Raw genomic sequence first — 15,017 nt, forward strand, 5'->3', positions numbered from 1 at the left:
AAATAAAGATTGCGTTAGTACTCTGCTCAGGTGCCAGTCGGGGCCGAGTCTCCTCCGTGATGAATAATCTTTACCCAACATGCAACTCTGATGAAAGCGTTAACGAGACATTGTAGATACATATGCCGAATATAGATTTAAACATATTGGCAGGGGAAAAAACACCTTCCAAGGGTGTGAATCTCCTGTTGGGGTCATATTTCTAATGATATCTCTGTACGCGTGACAGCGGTGGTTGTGTAAGCGTTAGCATTTTATTAATTCCTCTCTGCCTTTGTGTTTGGGCAGCAGGATGATGGATCTGATCCTCTGTAATGGCCTCTTCTCAGCCAGCTGAGTTAGTTGTGTTGTGGTGTAATTTATCAGGCCGTGTGACCACCACAATCTCTGGATCTGAGGCCCTCTCTGCTCCCCGTGATTATGCAGCCTTCTTTGCAGATCTATAGCTGGACGTTCAAATTGATGCATCGCCTCTATTACTGTATTGAAGCCCTGATGCTCTTAGCCAGAATGGGTTTTAATGTAATTTGGAGGAGCTGTCATTCATTTTATGCCACCGGTGCCTCGGCACAAACAAACAAGTCAGCGGGGGATGAATGCAGGAAATATGTCCGGTCTGTGCCAGAAGTCTCCACAGCTCAACGTAGCGTCTTCAGATTAGCTTGTTTTAGCCAACCAACGGTCCAGAATCCACAAATCTAATTTACAATTAATAAAAAATCAACCGAAGTAGAAGGATCTCACCTGAAAAAAGCTGTGAGATACGCATTTTTCATTCATAAATTTACAGCCCGAATGTGTTTCATGTACACAGACATGAATTGTCCATGTTGTGGTGGACAAACAAAGTAAATTAAAACGTTAAATGACATGTTGTTCACCTTTTTTGTGTTTTTGTTGCCTAAACCTAACTTTTGTGTTGTAGCATAATGTCTTACTTTTCATTTTGTTGCGTAATTTCCTACTTTTGTTGTAGCATATCGTTATTTTGTATTTTAGCATAATGTAATTCGTTGCATGTTTTGAAGCATGTCATATTGTCTTTTTTAGTTTAATATCTTACTTTTTTTTTTGTTTAATATCATACACTCAAACAAAAAAAATTACGATTACTATCTTTCAGCATTAAACCAGTTTCATGTTTATATTTTGCGAAAAAAAAAACTTTTAATTTCCCGACAATCATTCGGTACATAATTTGTAAGTGATAATTTTCAGCCGCAAAAATGTAACAGCTCCTATTGTCCGAAATTCAATTTTGCAACTATTCTTTTAAAGATCAATTTAACATTGTTCAGGCTGATATGCAGAGATTAAGCACAAAACATATTCAGTATTCAGCCATATTTGTTCACACATGACACGAATACAAACTCCCATAGAGTCTGATTAATTTTCACCCTGAGTGGCTGTGGAAGAGCGAATCAGATGCAGAATAATGAGGATGGAAATAGCAAGTCATCATATCACCTCCGTCTCTGCAGCTCTGTCCTGGGGCCGATCCATCTGCTGTCCCTGAACGCCCCGCGCAGCAGGAGCCGGTCGTGTGTGTGTGTGTGTGTGTGTGTGTGTGTGTGTCTGCATTCATATGCATCTTGACCTTTTTGAGTGTCAAGGTTAAAATGTGGAGATTAGCAGGTCTGGCTGCTGTAGTGGGGATAAGGTGCTTCAAGGGGCCTTTTACAGTTTTCAGTGTAAAGCTGCTTTTCACAAACGTACCCGTCTTCTATTCTCTGAAACATTCAGCAGCGTTGGATTGAGCCCCAATTAACAACAAGCTGATTCACTTCTTGCTGATATCCGTTTTTTTCCAGATTTAGCTGCCGTTTTGAAGCCTGTCTGCTGAAGATGAAATCAAAGTAAAAGGAGGCAGACATTAACCATAACATTACAAACTGGTGTATTTCATCTTGAGCGACAAATGTGTGTGTGACGCAAAGCCAATCAGCGTTGAGATTCTCCTCGTGTCGTCACTCGTCAGTGAATCAGTAATGGTCTATGGTCTTCTGGAGCTAGTATCTTATGTTTCATACAGAGACTAAACCAAACTCTGAGTAAAACAAACTATCACAAACAACAAGGTCGCTGCCGGATTCATGCCGAGAAGACGTTTTGTTCAGTGTTTACGAAGCAGCGACGGAGTAGCTTGTTTCTTCTTTGTCTGCATGCAGCTGGATGATCGAGCCTGAACCGGGTTCCGGTTGCTTCACATCGTCGACTTACGTCTTTGTTTTCATCCTGTAAAGTGACACCATATTGCCAGAGGGATCATCTGCATCCTAACTGTTGTTACTGCTCATATCTCACATTCTGTTAACTTTCCCTCCAGCAAACAGCCGCATGGCAGCGCCGTTCAGACTCCTGGGCCGACTCCAACGCACTTAAATCACTGGAATTGAAATCATTGCAAGAAACGTTAGTCTCCGTTACTGTAAAAGAGCTTTGAGAGCATCCCGAGTGTCGGAGAGCGGCCGAGAAAACGATGGAGATCTTGAACTAGTTCAACAGACAAACAAATGGACTCTTAATGGCTGATAATTGGATTAGTCAATGTGGCCTCTTTCAGACAGTCACCCTGTGTTCCACTGAGGGTCCATTACCTCTGGATGTTGAAAGAGAAATGAGACTCATCAGCTAATGTAATAATTAAGTGCTCTAAGTAGAAATGTGGCATTATTGATCCAGACATGTTTGTCTGAAACCATCCATGAGCAGGACGGTTTTATTTTGTAAAAAAAACAACCTAAAAATAACATTTATTGTCCAGTTTCTTCATGCTGCTCCTCACGGCATCTTTTTCTTTTTTTGCAATTTGTGACTTTTTGACGAACTGCCGTGAAAATAAGCTGAATGAGGAAAGCAGTCTATTCTTGAAAAGTATCTTGATGTTTAACTTTTTTTTTTTAATTGCTGGTTTATCAGCCATAACCATAATTTTAACATACACGTACATTGTAAACAAGGCATTTACTCTGCTGAAAAACGTTACTTTTGAAAAATAAATCAGCAGGTATGAAAACAGATTCCAAGTAAACGTACTGAATAAGTACGGACAGCAAATATACACAACAGGGATAAGAAGAAAAATATATTTGATAAGGCTGCACATAACGCTTCTTGTGTAAAATGTAATGATTAATATCTCCTGTGGTCTTTTTGGTGTCTGTGATAACCAGCTGTTACCGGCTGATTTTAAGTCAAGTTCCAAAAGCAATTCTGAGGCTCTTTCTTCAAGCGACGTTTCTTATCCCATCATGCCAGGACGCATTAACTGTCTGTACGCTCCAGATCGGATCCGGACCACATGCCGAGGTGGTCTGGCTCACGTTGAGTTCTGATCTCAGTGAGGTGTGGACAGCATGTCGGCTCAATCGGGACATTTTATCAAACGTAGGGCTCCGTCATCGGATTACTCTCCTGAGGAGAGCGAAGGGACCAAAGGGGAAGAGATCCGGGTCTGGAGCCCAGCTGAGACCTGCTGGCTGAGTCCTGTTAATGTTGACTTGTGTTAACTTGGAGGAACGTTTTCTAGCGGAAATATATTAGCGGTTTCTCTTCAATAAAACAAGTCTACTCATAATGGAAGAGGAAGGAAAGCAGTAGAGTCATGGGGGGATTTATTGTGAAGAACTAGGAAAATGTGTTTATTAATGGATTAGTGTTGCTTCTTTTATTGCAGCTTTTATTGTGAAGAATGTACAGGAAATGTGTTCATCCACGGTTTAACTGCAGCTCCTTTGACCACGGAACTTATCTGATCGGGCCGGTGACATTTAAGTGTCAAGTCTGGACTCGTTCTTCCAGGAATCCTTGTTTAAGCTTTGTGTGCTGTGTGGTCCACATAAGACCAGAAGGAGGGTCAGTGGACTTCCTTGTCCTCAGCATGTGAAGGCCGTTCCTCCCATCTTCACCCTCTGAGCTGAATCCCATTAAACCTTGTTATAAGAATTTTGTATAACCTCATGTCTTAAAGTTTTCTTTGTTCAGGTTACAGCTTTATGTGTTGAACTGTTTATTACTTTAGTCTCCCCATGGCTGACCTAAATGTTATCAGAGGCCTGGTAGTCATGATGTCTTGTTCTACATGAAGGTTAACTGTCAGTGACGCGTTATCTCCTGTGCCTTTTAAAAGACTCAAGTCACAACAGTGATTGGAGCACTTCCTCTGTAGCATCCTCACACGTTGTTGCAATGTAACTGCTCCTCTTGTACAAGATTAAAGTCAGACGTCGACTTTACTTATGTCTCCGATCTCCTCCTTGGGTGAATTTATTCGTTTACGGGAAAATTCTTTTAACAAACCTGACTGGTCACACCAGTACTCACTCAGCAGCTCCCCCGCCGCTCCTCGCCATAATCGGGCAGCTAATTGCAGGATCCATAACGAGCGCTTTAAAGCCACTGCTCTAAGGTTGCCTCGGTGACCGGCCGTTTAGTATGAGCAGTAATGAAGCTGATTAATCTCCAGGATCCCTCCCCTCCCCCCGCCATTGAACTGTGCTTCACGTTAGCTCTAGAGGTGTCAAGGTGACCCACGTGTGAATCGCCTGAGACGCCTTTACACAAGCTCCCAGGTTACCCTTGATCTTACATAAACTGGAGTAGGGGCTCCTGGGAAATGAAGTTCCTGAAGTTTATTTTCTGAGTCTGACGAGGGAGAGCTGACTCTGACAGGTCATGCTGAGGAAGGGCCTCGACGTAGAACCAGATGGAACGTAGCTTTTGTTGCATATTTTTAAAAATCTAAGGTTCATGCTGATATCTTTTCATTAAAAATGTTACCCATCTGTAACGTTCACTCTCACTGACTGTACATCATCAGTAAGTTATTTAAACAGTCAGAATGTATGGAAGCCCTGAAAGGCATGTGAGGAGATAAACAAATCTGGTGATCCATTTTCTAAATCTGTGTTTATAATGGGTGAAAAAACATGGCCGTTTGGATGCAACCACCCAATTTCATAAATGTTTTCCAGCAGCAACTTAGCGCTCGTTTAAATATTGAAGTCAAAAGAAAGACATGACAGTTATGTGTCACTTAGGTTGTGTGAATGCTTTTAGTCCTATTCAGAACACAGGGGTGGTGCACCTCAGCCCCTTGTGGCTGAACCAAGTATTACAACAAGAACATGATCCTGCCAAAACCTTTTTTTTCCCCACTTGTTTTCATAGATGAACAAAAAAAATGTGTTTAGAAAATACCAAAACCTTTTTCCATCTGTTTTCAGAGATACACAAAAAACAAATTTAGAAAAATGATCTTGACAATGAGATGAGATCCAAACAGTCTTTACCCAACTGTTCTTAAATCATAAAAACAGAGAAGAAAACAATCAGATCAGATGGAGAATATGTATAACCAGATGGACTTCCTCCCACTTGCCTCTCAGGGCTTCTGTACGGTTGTTAATACTAAAGTGATCAGACATCGTAAATGTTTCTATTTTTAGGGTTTGGTTATTCTCTCTAGTTAGAGACGGTTAAATCTCCGTTTTATTCAGTTGGGGTTATTGTTGAGTTTTCTACCATTGCAACATTCATAACAGGATATCTTGTTTTTATGAAGGCACAAGTTGAGAATCTTTGCCTTTCGTCCGGCCGGCATGTTTCATCTGATGGAGTTTGGCATCTGATGCGTCGGCTTTCCTCATCGATCGTCTGTCGGAGGAGCTGAACGCCACTGTGACCTTTCGGTCGCGGTCCGCCGGTCCTTCAGGCTCAAACGCACTGACATTTCACTGAAGGACTCGGGAATGAACATTCACCAATCTGAACACAGTTTGCGTTTTTTCTAGTGGTTTTACTGGAACTGGAGTGAGAGTAACGTGGCCAGGGCGGGGCGAGATCTTCCTGTCTGTGGTGCCGTCTTTAGACGGGGCCCAGGATGAGTTGATGGTATCGACCTTGGAGGAGTAAACTAGACCAAAACACACATTTTTATCTATTTATTGTTTTTCCATTTAGATTTTTCCAAATGCACTATTTTATTCAAATGTCAGTGAACTCACCACGGTCAGACTCTCCTCAGTGGAGTTTCTCGATGGTTGAACGGCCTGCTGTGACTTTAACTTATTCACCCCACGCCACCCAGCCTCGACTCTGATGACTCACCACTTCTTATTGACTCGGAGGCCGCTGCTGGTAATATCAATTCATGGCGGTCAATACGAGACGACCTATCGCTGCCATGTCTTGAATCCAGAGTAAGTTTGGATGTTTTTCAGCCCCTCGGAGCTCGACATGATTCCGAGGGAGAGAATGGAAATCGGTTTTACAGCCATTTGTGGCACCACAAGCTGCTTCCTTCATTCATCGGGTCAAAGTGGTGATGCTGAGCTCTTCTGCCGGAGTTGGGGATGTAAACGGCTCCTAATTAAATGATTAAATGGTTTTCAATCTCAGTTTTCCAGAGCAGCTGTCTGTGAGGGAATAATAAAACCTCAAAGGCACAATTTCCACATCTCTAGACTTCTTGCAGTCTTTGCCTGATGCACATTTCCTTCAGTCAGACCTGACGGCTGCAGTCGACTGGAGAATGTCAGGAGGCCAGCGTGACCTTTGCTAATCCTCATGTCATCACTGTGTTTGTTGCAGGAGTGTGTGGCTGCTGTGGGCCGCTGAGGCCGAGGTACAAACGCCTGGTGGACAACATCTTCCCTGAGGACCCCAAAGTAAGTCACGTCCGCAATTAAATGATAAATAATTGAAATATTTCCACTCAAGTGTGAATTTAACGTTTGGAATGGTCATTTAGGCCTGTTCGATTAATCAATTTTAAATCGTAATCGCGATTTTGTAGTTACGACGATGTTAAAAACGTGAAAATCAATTTTTTAGTTAAGTTAAAGTTCTGCACTTTATTCATTCATTTTTGTTTAATGGACACACCTTAAGATACATGTGAAAGTGAGGTTTTTCTCTTAATCCCAAAAGGATTGTTTTTTTTGTTTACAAGAGGTCTACAAGAAGATAACATGGAGCAAAGCCAGATGGCAAAAGTTCATTAATCGTTCTTTATATTAATCCCTTGAGGGATTTTTTGTTTAATAAGAGCAATGTTTGCCCTCAAATCCCAATGGGGAAATTATTTGCAAAAAAGTTCAATAAAAAACAGCATATTTGAAATCATTTCTTTGCCTTTTGTCATTTCACAAAATAATCGTAATCGTAATCGAAAATCGGATTTTGATAGAAGAAAATCGTGATTTTATTTTTGGGCAAAATCGAACAGCCCTATGTTAATTCAATGCAAAAGTAAGGAAGACGAGAAAGCGTTCCTCGTAAATGAGCCTGAGTATCACTGCTGCTACACTGCCAGAATACGCTGGTCACAGTGTGAGCCGTTAGCAGCACATGAGCACCGTGTTCGGTTGTTACCATGGCGTTGAGATTGCTGTGGAGACCCAGTGACACTTCCATCACCACAGAGCTTCCTAGACACAACACAGCAATAATGAAGGGCCACAGAGTCGCATGGACCCTTCTGTCTGTGATGAAGATGATTATTAAATGTGACACAGCTTTGACAACAAGACCACGACAAGTTATTATCACCCGTTTGATGCCTCAACCCCTGTTAATTAATCCGCTCCATGTGTACGTGGTGTGTCTCATACACAGGGAAGGGGTTTTAATTCATTCTTTTAACTGTCAGCCTCCCAACAATAACTTCTGAGGGGCCTTGGGTGTAAGCAAACAGGTGGAGCGGGAGACGAAAAGCTGGAGTGGTCGAGACCTTGTCAATTTAATTACGGCTTGCTGAGAGCCTCGAGGAGCTGAAAACACTCAGAGGAGAGCTGCTCTCGAATGAGCTCCCTCCTCTTCATCTTCACGTATGACACCTGGCAGTCATGTGTTTCTATCGGCTGTCTGTCCTCATTTACAGCGCCATGAAGACTCCAAAAGGGCTGTTCATCTAGAAAGAACTGACTCTTTCCCATTCAGAGGAAGAGTCATTCTACACCGGTGGACCAACATGTTTTCAGTGGATGACAATCCTATCACACACACCCCCCCCAAAATAAATAGATACAAAATAAAAAGTTGTAAACAACATGTGATACAGGGCCTCTACGTAGAACCAGATGGAACGTAGCTTTTGTTTCAGACATCTGACCCTCAGATGTGAAAGTGAGATGTAAATGCAAATACATGATGGTCAATTTGTTTTTTGTTTTTTTATCTTCCATGACATTCAAGTGACTAGTGTAAATAAAACATGTATGTATATGTGTATATGTATTATATGCAAACAGTAAATACAGTTTCATGTTTTTTTTTTAAAGGCTCTGCAATTTCCTCCAACAGCCGCTCGCTGAAATAGTGCATGAGTTGGGGACTATTTTCAGCAGTGGATCAATCCACATCCGGTGCTCTAGTGAGTAATTGAATCTGGACCGCCTTGTGTTTGTCTTCAGGATGGCCTCAGTAAATCTGACATGGAGAAGCTGACCTTCTACGCCGTGTCGGCTCCAGAGAAACTGGACCGGATCGGAGCGTACCTGGCCGAGCGGCTGAGCAGAGACGTGGTGCGACACCGCTACGGGTGAGACGCTCATTCCACCTCGAGTGTTCTTTTTCTGTTTCTTTCTTTTGCAAAAGAAAGAAACAGAAATCCATCCAATATCTCATCAGTTTTTTTCTGATGTCTCTTCAGGATAAAGGTCAGAACATTGTCACTTCCCATCTTGTCTCACATTAAAATTTCTGTGGGATCCATGTTTTCAACCAAACAGGATTGATACAGGTCCGATAAAAAGAAACAACTGATGGCCAAATAAAAAAAAAGGGCTGAGATGAAGCTCTGAGCTACTCGCTGACTCCATGGCAACGTTATCCTTCCTCTCATATAGAGGGAGAGGTGCTGCTTCCTGCAATATGAGCAAAAGTAAGAGAAGGGTAGGGAAAATATCCATGTTCTGTATGTTTTGAGCCCACTTGGAACTGATTGAACATGATATAATACACAATAGAACATTCCACACACGTTTGTCTTATGAATGAAACTTTTAGTTTTACACGGGACTCCAACACTGGTCTTCTGGACAAAAGTCCTGTGTTTGTTTTTTCTGGTTAAAATAAGAATGCCTGTTACATGCGTGAAGCAAGCGCAGCACGTTATGTAAGTTATAATAAGTCCACATAAAGTGTTGGTTTCATATGAGACAGGAACAGTGGCCTCCCAGGTAGACCCATTGCGTCTTATTATCAGCATCTTTGGCTTTTTCCCATAGAAATGTATAACATGTAACATGTCCCTCACTTGACAATAGGAAACAGGTAAGATGGGTTGAGAGCTCTTTAACGACACAACGCAGAGGAAGCTGTTGAAAAAAAAAGTTAAACTCATCAGAACAAACAGAATGGGCTCTTTGATATGAAAGGTTTTCCATTCCCATTTCCGTGAACCTCTCAGCGCTTTCTGCTCCTGGAAAGTAATTAAAATGAGTTGAAAGGCAAAAAAATCTCCCTGATGGATTTCTAAAAGAACACTGGCAGCACCAAATCAATACAGCAATTATAACGTCAGGAGTCGTTTGATTGGCTGTGTTTTATTTTTTGAATTCCCAGAAGCTGTCATCAAACCCTCGGTCCATCCAACCAAGTGACGGGTCGCATGCTCGTCTTACTCAACGCCCCAAAACTGTGTTCAGATTTTCTTCCCAGATGGCGCAAACCAACAACTCCAACTGATTCCAGTCAATTTCTACTTCTGTGAATTCTTGCTCATGAAGTATCAATCTTTGCACCAATATGGTATTGTTATTCAGCCGTCATCAATATTGTGAATGGGACATTATGAGGAAAACACTGTTCTATATTAAATCTCTTCTTCAAGACAGTGAAATCTAGTGATTCATGTGCATGGACGGGAATTTTCCTCCTTTTTTTTTTTTTTTGTGTAGCTTGGCACAACTTTTAAACGAGTGTATTGGAGACTATTGTTCAGGCCTGCACTATGATGTCACCCGGGACGACAGTAAGCTACAAAATCAAAGTTAGGTTTAGGAAAAACCCACCAGTTCTTTCTCAATATTTAAAACTTCCCCACCAGCTCTGGGCGTTGCATAGTCAGGTGGATGTGTTCCCAAGGATCCCAATTAACCTTCCATTGGCATTGTTTTGTGCTGAGAACCCCCAAAACAATCTTAGGTGACCTTGCACAAGAAACCAATATATTGTATTTCATGGCTTCTAATTGGAGACGTTAAGGCTTTCCACCGGCTGCAGTTAAATACATTTAGTTAACTGGGACTTGGGACTGGGAGTTGGCTAATGTCCAAAATATTAAAATAATAATCTTGGCAACAGTGTTGAGTCTCTGGATGAATAGTCATGCTGATTATATTAACTGTATAATTAGACTTGCAGCTGACTGAGTAGAATTCATTTTTTAGTTTATAGAAAAGAATATCACAATTGCAGCATTGGACAGAAAAATCCTGATTTAAATAGTTGACCTGTACAGAATGTTATGTACCTGATCTTTGACCTCTCAACCCTTTTGTGTGTGTGTTTTTTTTTTTTTTTTTTGTAAATCTGCAAAGTTGCAGAAGAAGTTTTAAAACTCTGTGATGCTGAACTAGCCCCGCCCCCCTCCTGTATGCAGGAACGTGGTGATAGCCATGGAGGCTCTGGACCAGCTGCTCATGGCCTGTCACTCTCAGAGCATCAAACCCTTTGTGGAGAGTTTCCTGCAGATGGTGGCCAAGCTGCTGGAGTCCAGGGAACCAGACCTGCAGGTCCTGGGGACCAACTCGGTAAGACCAAACCCTCAGCAAGTACAGCAGCACAATGGCAGAATCTTTCATGGTCATGGCTATATGTTGTCGGTGCATTCAAACACACACACACACATGTGTATATATATATATATATATATATATATATATTTAATAAGTCAATATTTAAATTGAAAAATGAAGTGAAGATGTGAAATGATAGAAGTTTGAAATAGATTGTGTTTTATCAACTGATTGGTGGCAAAGAAAATAGATAAGAAAGCTATTTTTTCCCTTCCATCCATGATTGGAGGCTAAAGGAAGGTTGGTTTTAAATTTTAATGTATGATAATTCATTCTCTCTGTAATATGCTGCATTTAAAGTCTGCACTGCTTTTCCATCATTCTGAAGTGTCCCTAACATTGTTATACTCTTTATGTGTTCTTGTTTATCAAAAAGACTACTTTCCTCCGATGTATAGCACCTAAGCTACATAGCAGTCTCTTACACTTGAATTGACTTATTATTTTTGCACAAAGTAGTTTTAGTTCAGGTGCTGTATTTGTTCCAGTTGTTGATTCAAAATGAGAGAACCCCGTCTGCAGCCGAACCAAAAATTACCATAATGCTACAATTCAGCAGCGGAACATAAAACACATTGCTCAGCTGCAGCCCAGAGGTGGAAGTTGCCGGTTAAATACCTCATTTAACTTTTACCCTGGCAGTGGAAATGGCCCTTTACCGTATCCTGTGAAAGACTAATTATTATTTGGCCCAATAAGCCGCTAGCAAATGTCAGCCCCATTTCTCCTTCCAAGTCTTCTGAAGGTGAACCAAAATTACTTGTTTTTTTTTATTCCCTTCTTCTTCATGGCTTCTATTCGGAGCCCGTCCTCCTCGCCATTGTTGGCGGTTCATCTGAGCAGGAAACGGAGCCGTAGGTTTGGATGTGAAAGGCGTTGCATTATTAATGTGTGGTATTTAGAGTCAGACAGAGGAGGAGAGGGGATGCGGCGACAGGTAGGTCGCTTGTCGACTGCCGTACACACAACGCCTTTTGGTGAGAGCCACGTTCATTAAACTTCCCTCGTGGAGCCAGCAAGACGCTCCATTTAACGTCGGAGAAAAACGGAGTGCTTGTGTTTTCCTCCGTTGAGTAATTATCTCTGTAAAGAGTTTGTTGTTGTTGAGATGTGTGCGGAGCGGCACCAAGAGCTCAACACATTACAGCGATGTTGTTGAAGCGGTGGATGCCGGGCTGTGGCTTACTAACGTCACACATTTGGGCTTTTGTGGATACTCCTCTGTGGTGCTGCTCACAGTGGGCTGAAGAACCCAGTCATCATCATCATCAAACGCTTCATGTCCAGTCAGTTCAACCAACTGCTTATTCAGATGATCTTAACCACATATCAGTTGTATTTATTTGCATCACTCGCGCAACGCACCAGAGAGGAGGCGGGGCTTACCTCCATGTACACCGACGAGGTTTGGTCAGTCATGGCTGAAATCGCAACAATTGCTGCTTTGTTCGTGTTGTGAAGTCCCAGATATGCCGAGTAATCAAATTTGTAAAAAGTCCAAAGTCGTGGTTTGGTAGCTCTGCAAGACGACAATCCCCTTCTCCATCGTCGCTGTGGTTCTCGTACAATATTGGGCTGATTGAAAAGACTTTCATCCATTTTGGCAGCAAGCTACCCGCAGCTACATCTGGAAGTATGACATCACCTGGAACAAAGGATTACATTGGTCTAACATATTTTTCTGCTAAAATCAAGGTCCATCCGGAAATGCCCCCACACACATGCTCCGCAGGGGTCTGCAAAATCTGTTATCATGCATTTCTGTGCACATTTCTCACAATGACGAAAATCTGTTTTTCTTGCGTGAGACTGCTTTCAGTTTACAAAATGGAAGAAATGGTCTTCAGGTCTATATTTAATTTGCCTTAAAGTCCCAGTCAGCAACATTGTTTTGATCATATTCACTGAAGCTGACACTATGCTCCGATAGAACAACATAAATCATCCGGTTTTAGAAAAAAAAGTACGCCTCTACGTTCACGTAGAGCCTGTTGTTCGTGCACACACAGCCCCTCCCCCCTCGGGTCGTTCCACTATCACAGGGGGGAGGGGGAGGGAAGTATCAACAAGCTTCCAATTCCTTGTTAAAAAACGAAACCAGGAGGTCCAAAACAACCAAGGAAAAGAAAACACCGGTGGAAAATAAGGAAAAAAAGAAAGATGGTGACGGTGCCCGTGATAAAACCACGAAGTTGAGGGGAAGGAGCTCGGTGATCGTTTTCTTTTTCTTTTCTTTTTTTTTGTAAATGACCTTAATGCTTGTGGTTTTTGTTATAGCCATCCATTTGAATCACCTCTACTTTAAGTGTCTGCCACTTTAATGTGATGGATGGCTCCACAATCGCCACCAGCCTCAGTCCCCATTGCTATGGAGCAGGCAGAGCTGCAGGGAATTCAAACACTTTGTTGTAACAGACACATTTCCATAGTTGCAGAATAAAAAAGATACTTTGATATAAACAGTTTATTTTCTTTAGCTTCTCATGGTTTTTTGGAGCACAAAACAGAACTCTCAGGCTGGTCTTTGACATTTTTATTTTTTTAATCAAAAAGCATATTTTCCAGTATTGTTTTCCATCATCACCAAGCAAGACATGAAGAGCTTCATATAGGAAAAAGGTGTTCAATTAAGGATCATACCTTAATTGAATACGTCTTATGAACAACCAAACGGTGGCGCTGTGGGTTCCACATTCACATCTAAACAAACTTTCCACCAAAATGAAATCTCTGCAGTAACTTTTGAGATACTCTGCTGACTAACAGTGGAAAATAACCTGGTGGGTGGAGGCGATAAATCATTCTTTTGTAGACTGTAGGTTTCCTAATCAATCTAAGAATGACTTATTCATTAGAAGCCTGCACCATTTATCACCTTTTAATGTAACTTTTACAACAGAACAGCGTTTCTATTTTTACTCAGCCCAGCGTGTGTTTTCGTCACCGGTGTTTCTCGCCCGTCTGTGCTGCCAGCCATTCGCTGTTTCCACATTTATTTGCAAGTTAACTTTATCACAAGAAATTGGCAGACTGTGACGGCTAGAAGTGTCTCTCCCTCCACTCCGTCTCAATAGAAGAGACACTCATCAGTCCACACTCATGAAGCCACTGAGTCAGACTCACAGGGGAGTTTATTTATAGCCTGTGCCAAGAAAATCTTTATTTCAATTCGTCTGTTCAATCTTCTTCCCATTTTCTTCCTCGTCTGTTTTTCTTTAAGTCTCCTGATCAGATTTGCATGCCATTTCTGGATAATAAATAGTTATTGGACAGTTTTAGTGAGATTAAGGCTCACATGCTCTAAAAGCAAACGGATCCAAATTTCACTTCTACTCCTGGGTCCATCCAGTCTAAACCTACAGTCATTACTCACTAATGAAAAGTTGTTGGCTAACTAACAGCATGGGAAGAATAAAAGAAATGCTAACGCCTGGTTCAGACTACATGACATTAGTGTCGGTACGATGCTCACCGTGTCAGATCAGGTGATTGTAGATTCATACAGTCTTGTTGTGACTCGGCACCAAGACAAGACAGACCTCACTTCGGTTAACTGGTCCTCTTTTGAGACTTGGCGACTTGGTGATGTCATCCGGAAGGGATCCGACATGTTTGTCTTCCCAAGCCTCCAGTATGATAAATTATTTACTAACTGTGTGTGTGTGTGTGTGTGTGTGTGTGTAATAAGTATTGAATACATCTCAGTTCTGAGTACATATATTTCCAAAGATGCTATTATCATGACATTTTAACCAGATGTTGGTAACAACCCAAGTAATCCATTCATACAAAGAAACCAGCCAAAAATATGTTCAGAAATTAAGTTATGTGTAATAATGTGAAATCACACAGGGAAAAAGTATTGAACACGCTTACTGATATTTATTTAATAATTTGTACAAAAGCCTTTGTTGGTAATGACAGCTTCCAGACGCCTCCTGTATGGAGAAAATAATCCCATGCATTGATCTGGTGTGATTTTGGCCCGTTCTTCCACACAAACAGTCTTCAAATCTTGAAGGTTCTGTGGGTTCAGGTGAGTCATGCTAACCAGCTATGTATATATATATATATATATATGCTCATTTCAGTAGGTATCACCGCAACGCAATCCCTACATGTCTCGCATTACAACACTGTCACCTTCTTCACCTGCTGTTCACAATGCTAGTTCAGTTTTTCAAATATTTTAAACTGACGTTTTTGCCAGAT

At 41.6% G+C, this 15,017-nt stretch overlaps 1 protein-coding gene across 3 annotated transcripts in view; it reads left to right on the forward strand.

The window, feature by feature from the left end:
* efr3a (EFR3 homolog A) overlaps positions 1-15,017 on the forward strand; it is a 143,394-nt gene that overhangs the window by 48,966 nt on the left and 79,411 nt on the right. For all 3 annotated transcript variants that reach the window (XM_084008810.1, XM_084008809.1, XM_084008811.1), the window contains 3 exons: positions 6,595-6,671; positions 8,418-8,545; positions 10,610-10,760. In XM_084008810.1, coding sequence (XP_083864936.1) covers positions 6,595-6,671; positions 8,418-8,545; positions 10,610-10,760 — 356 coding nt within the window. The remainder of the gene's footprint in view (positions 1-6,594; positions 6,672-8,417; positions 8,546-10,609; positions 10,761-15,017) is intronic.

Source organism: Eutrigla gurnardus (genome assembly GCF_963514095.1).
Source record: "Eutrigla gurnardus genome assembly, chromosome: 4".
In the NCBI taxonomy this organism is placed as follows: domain Eukaryota; kingdom Metazoa; phylum Chordata; class Actinopteri; order Perciformes; family Triglidae; genus Eutrigla; species Eutrigla gurnardus.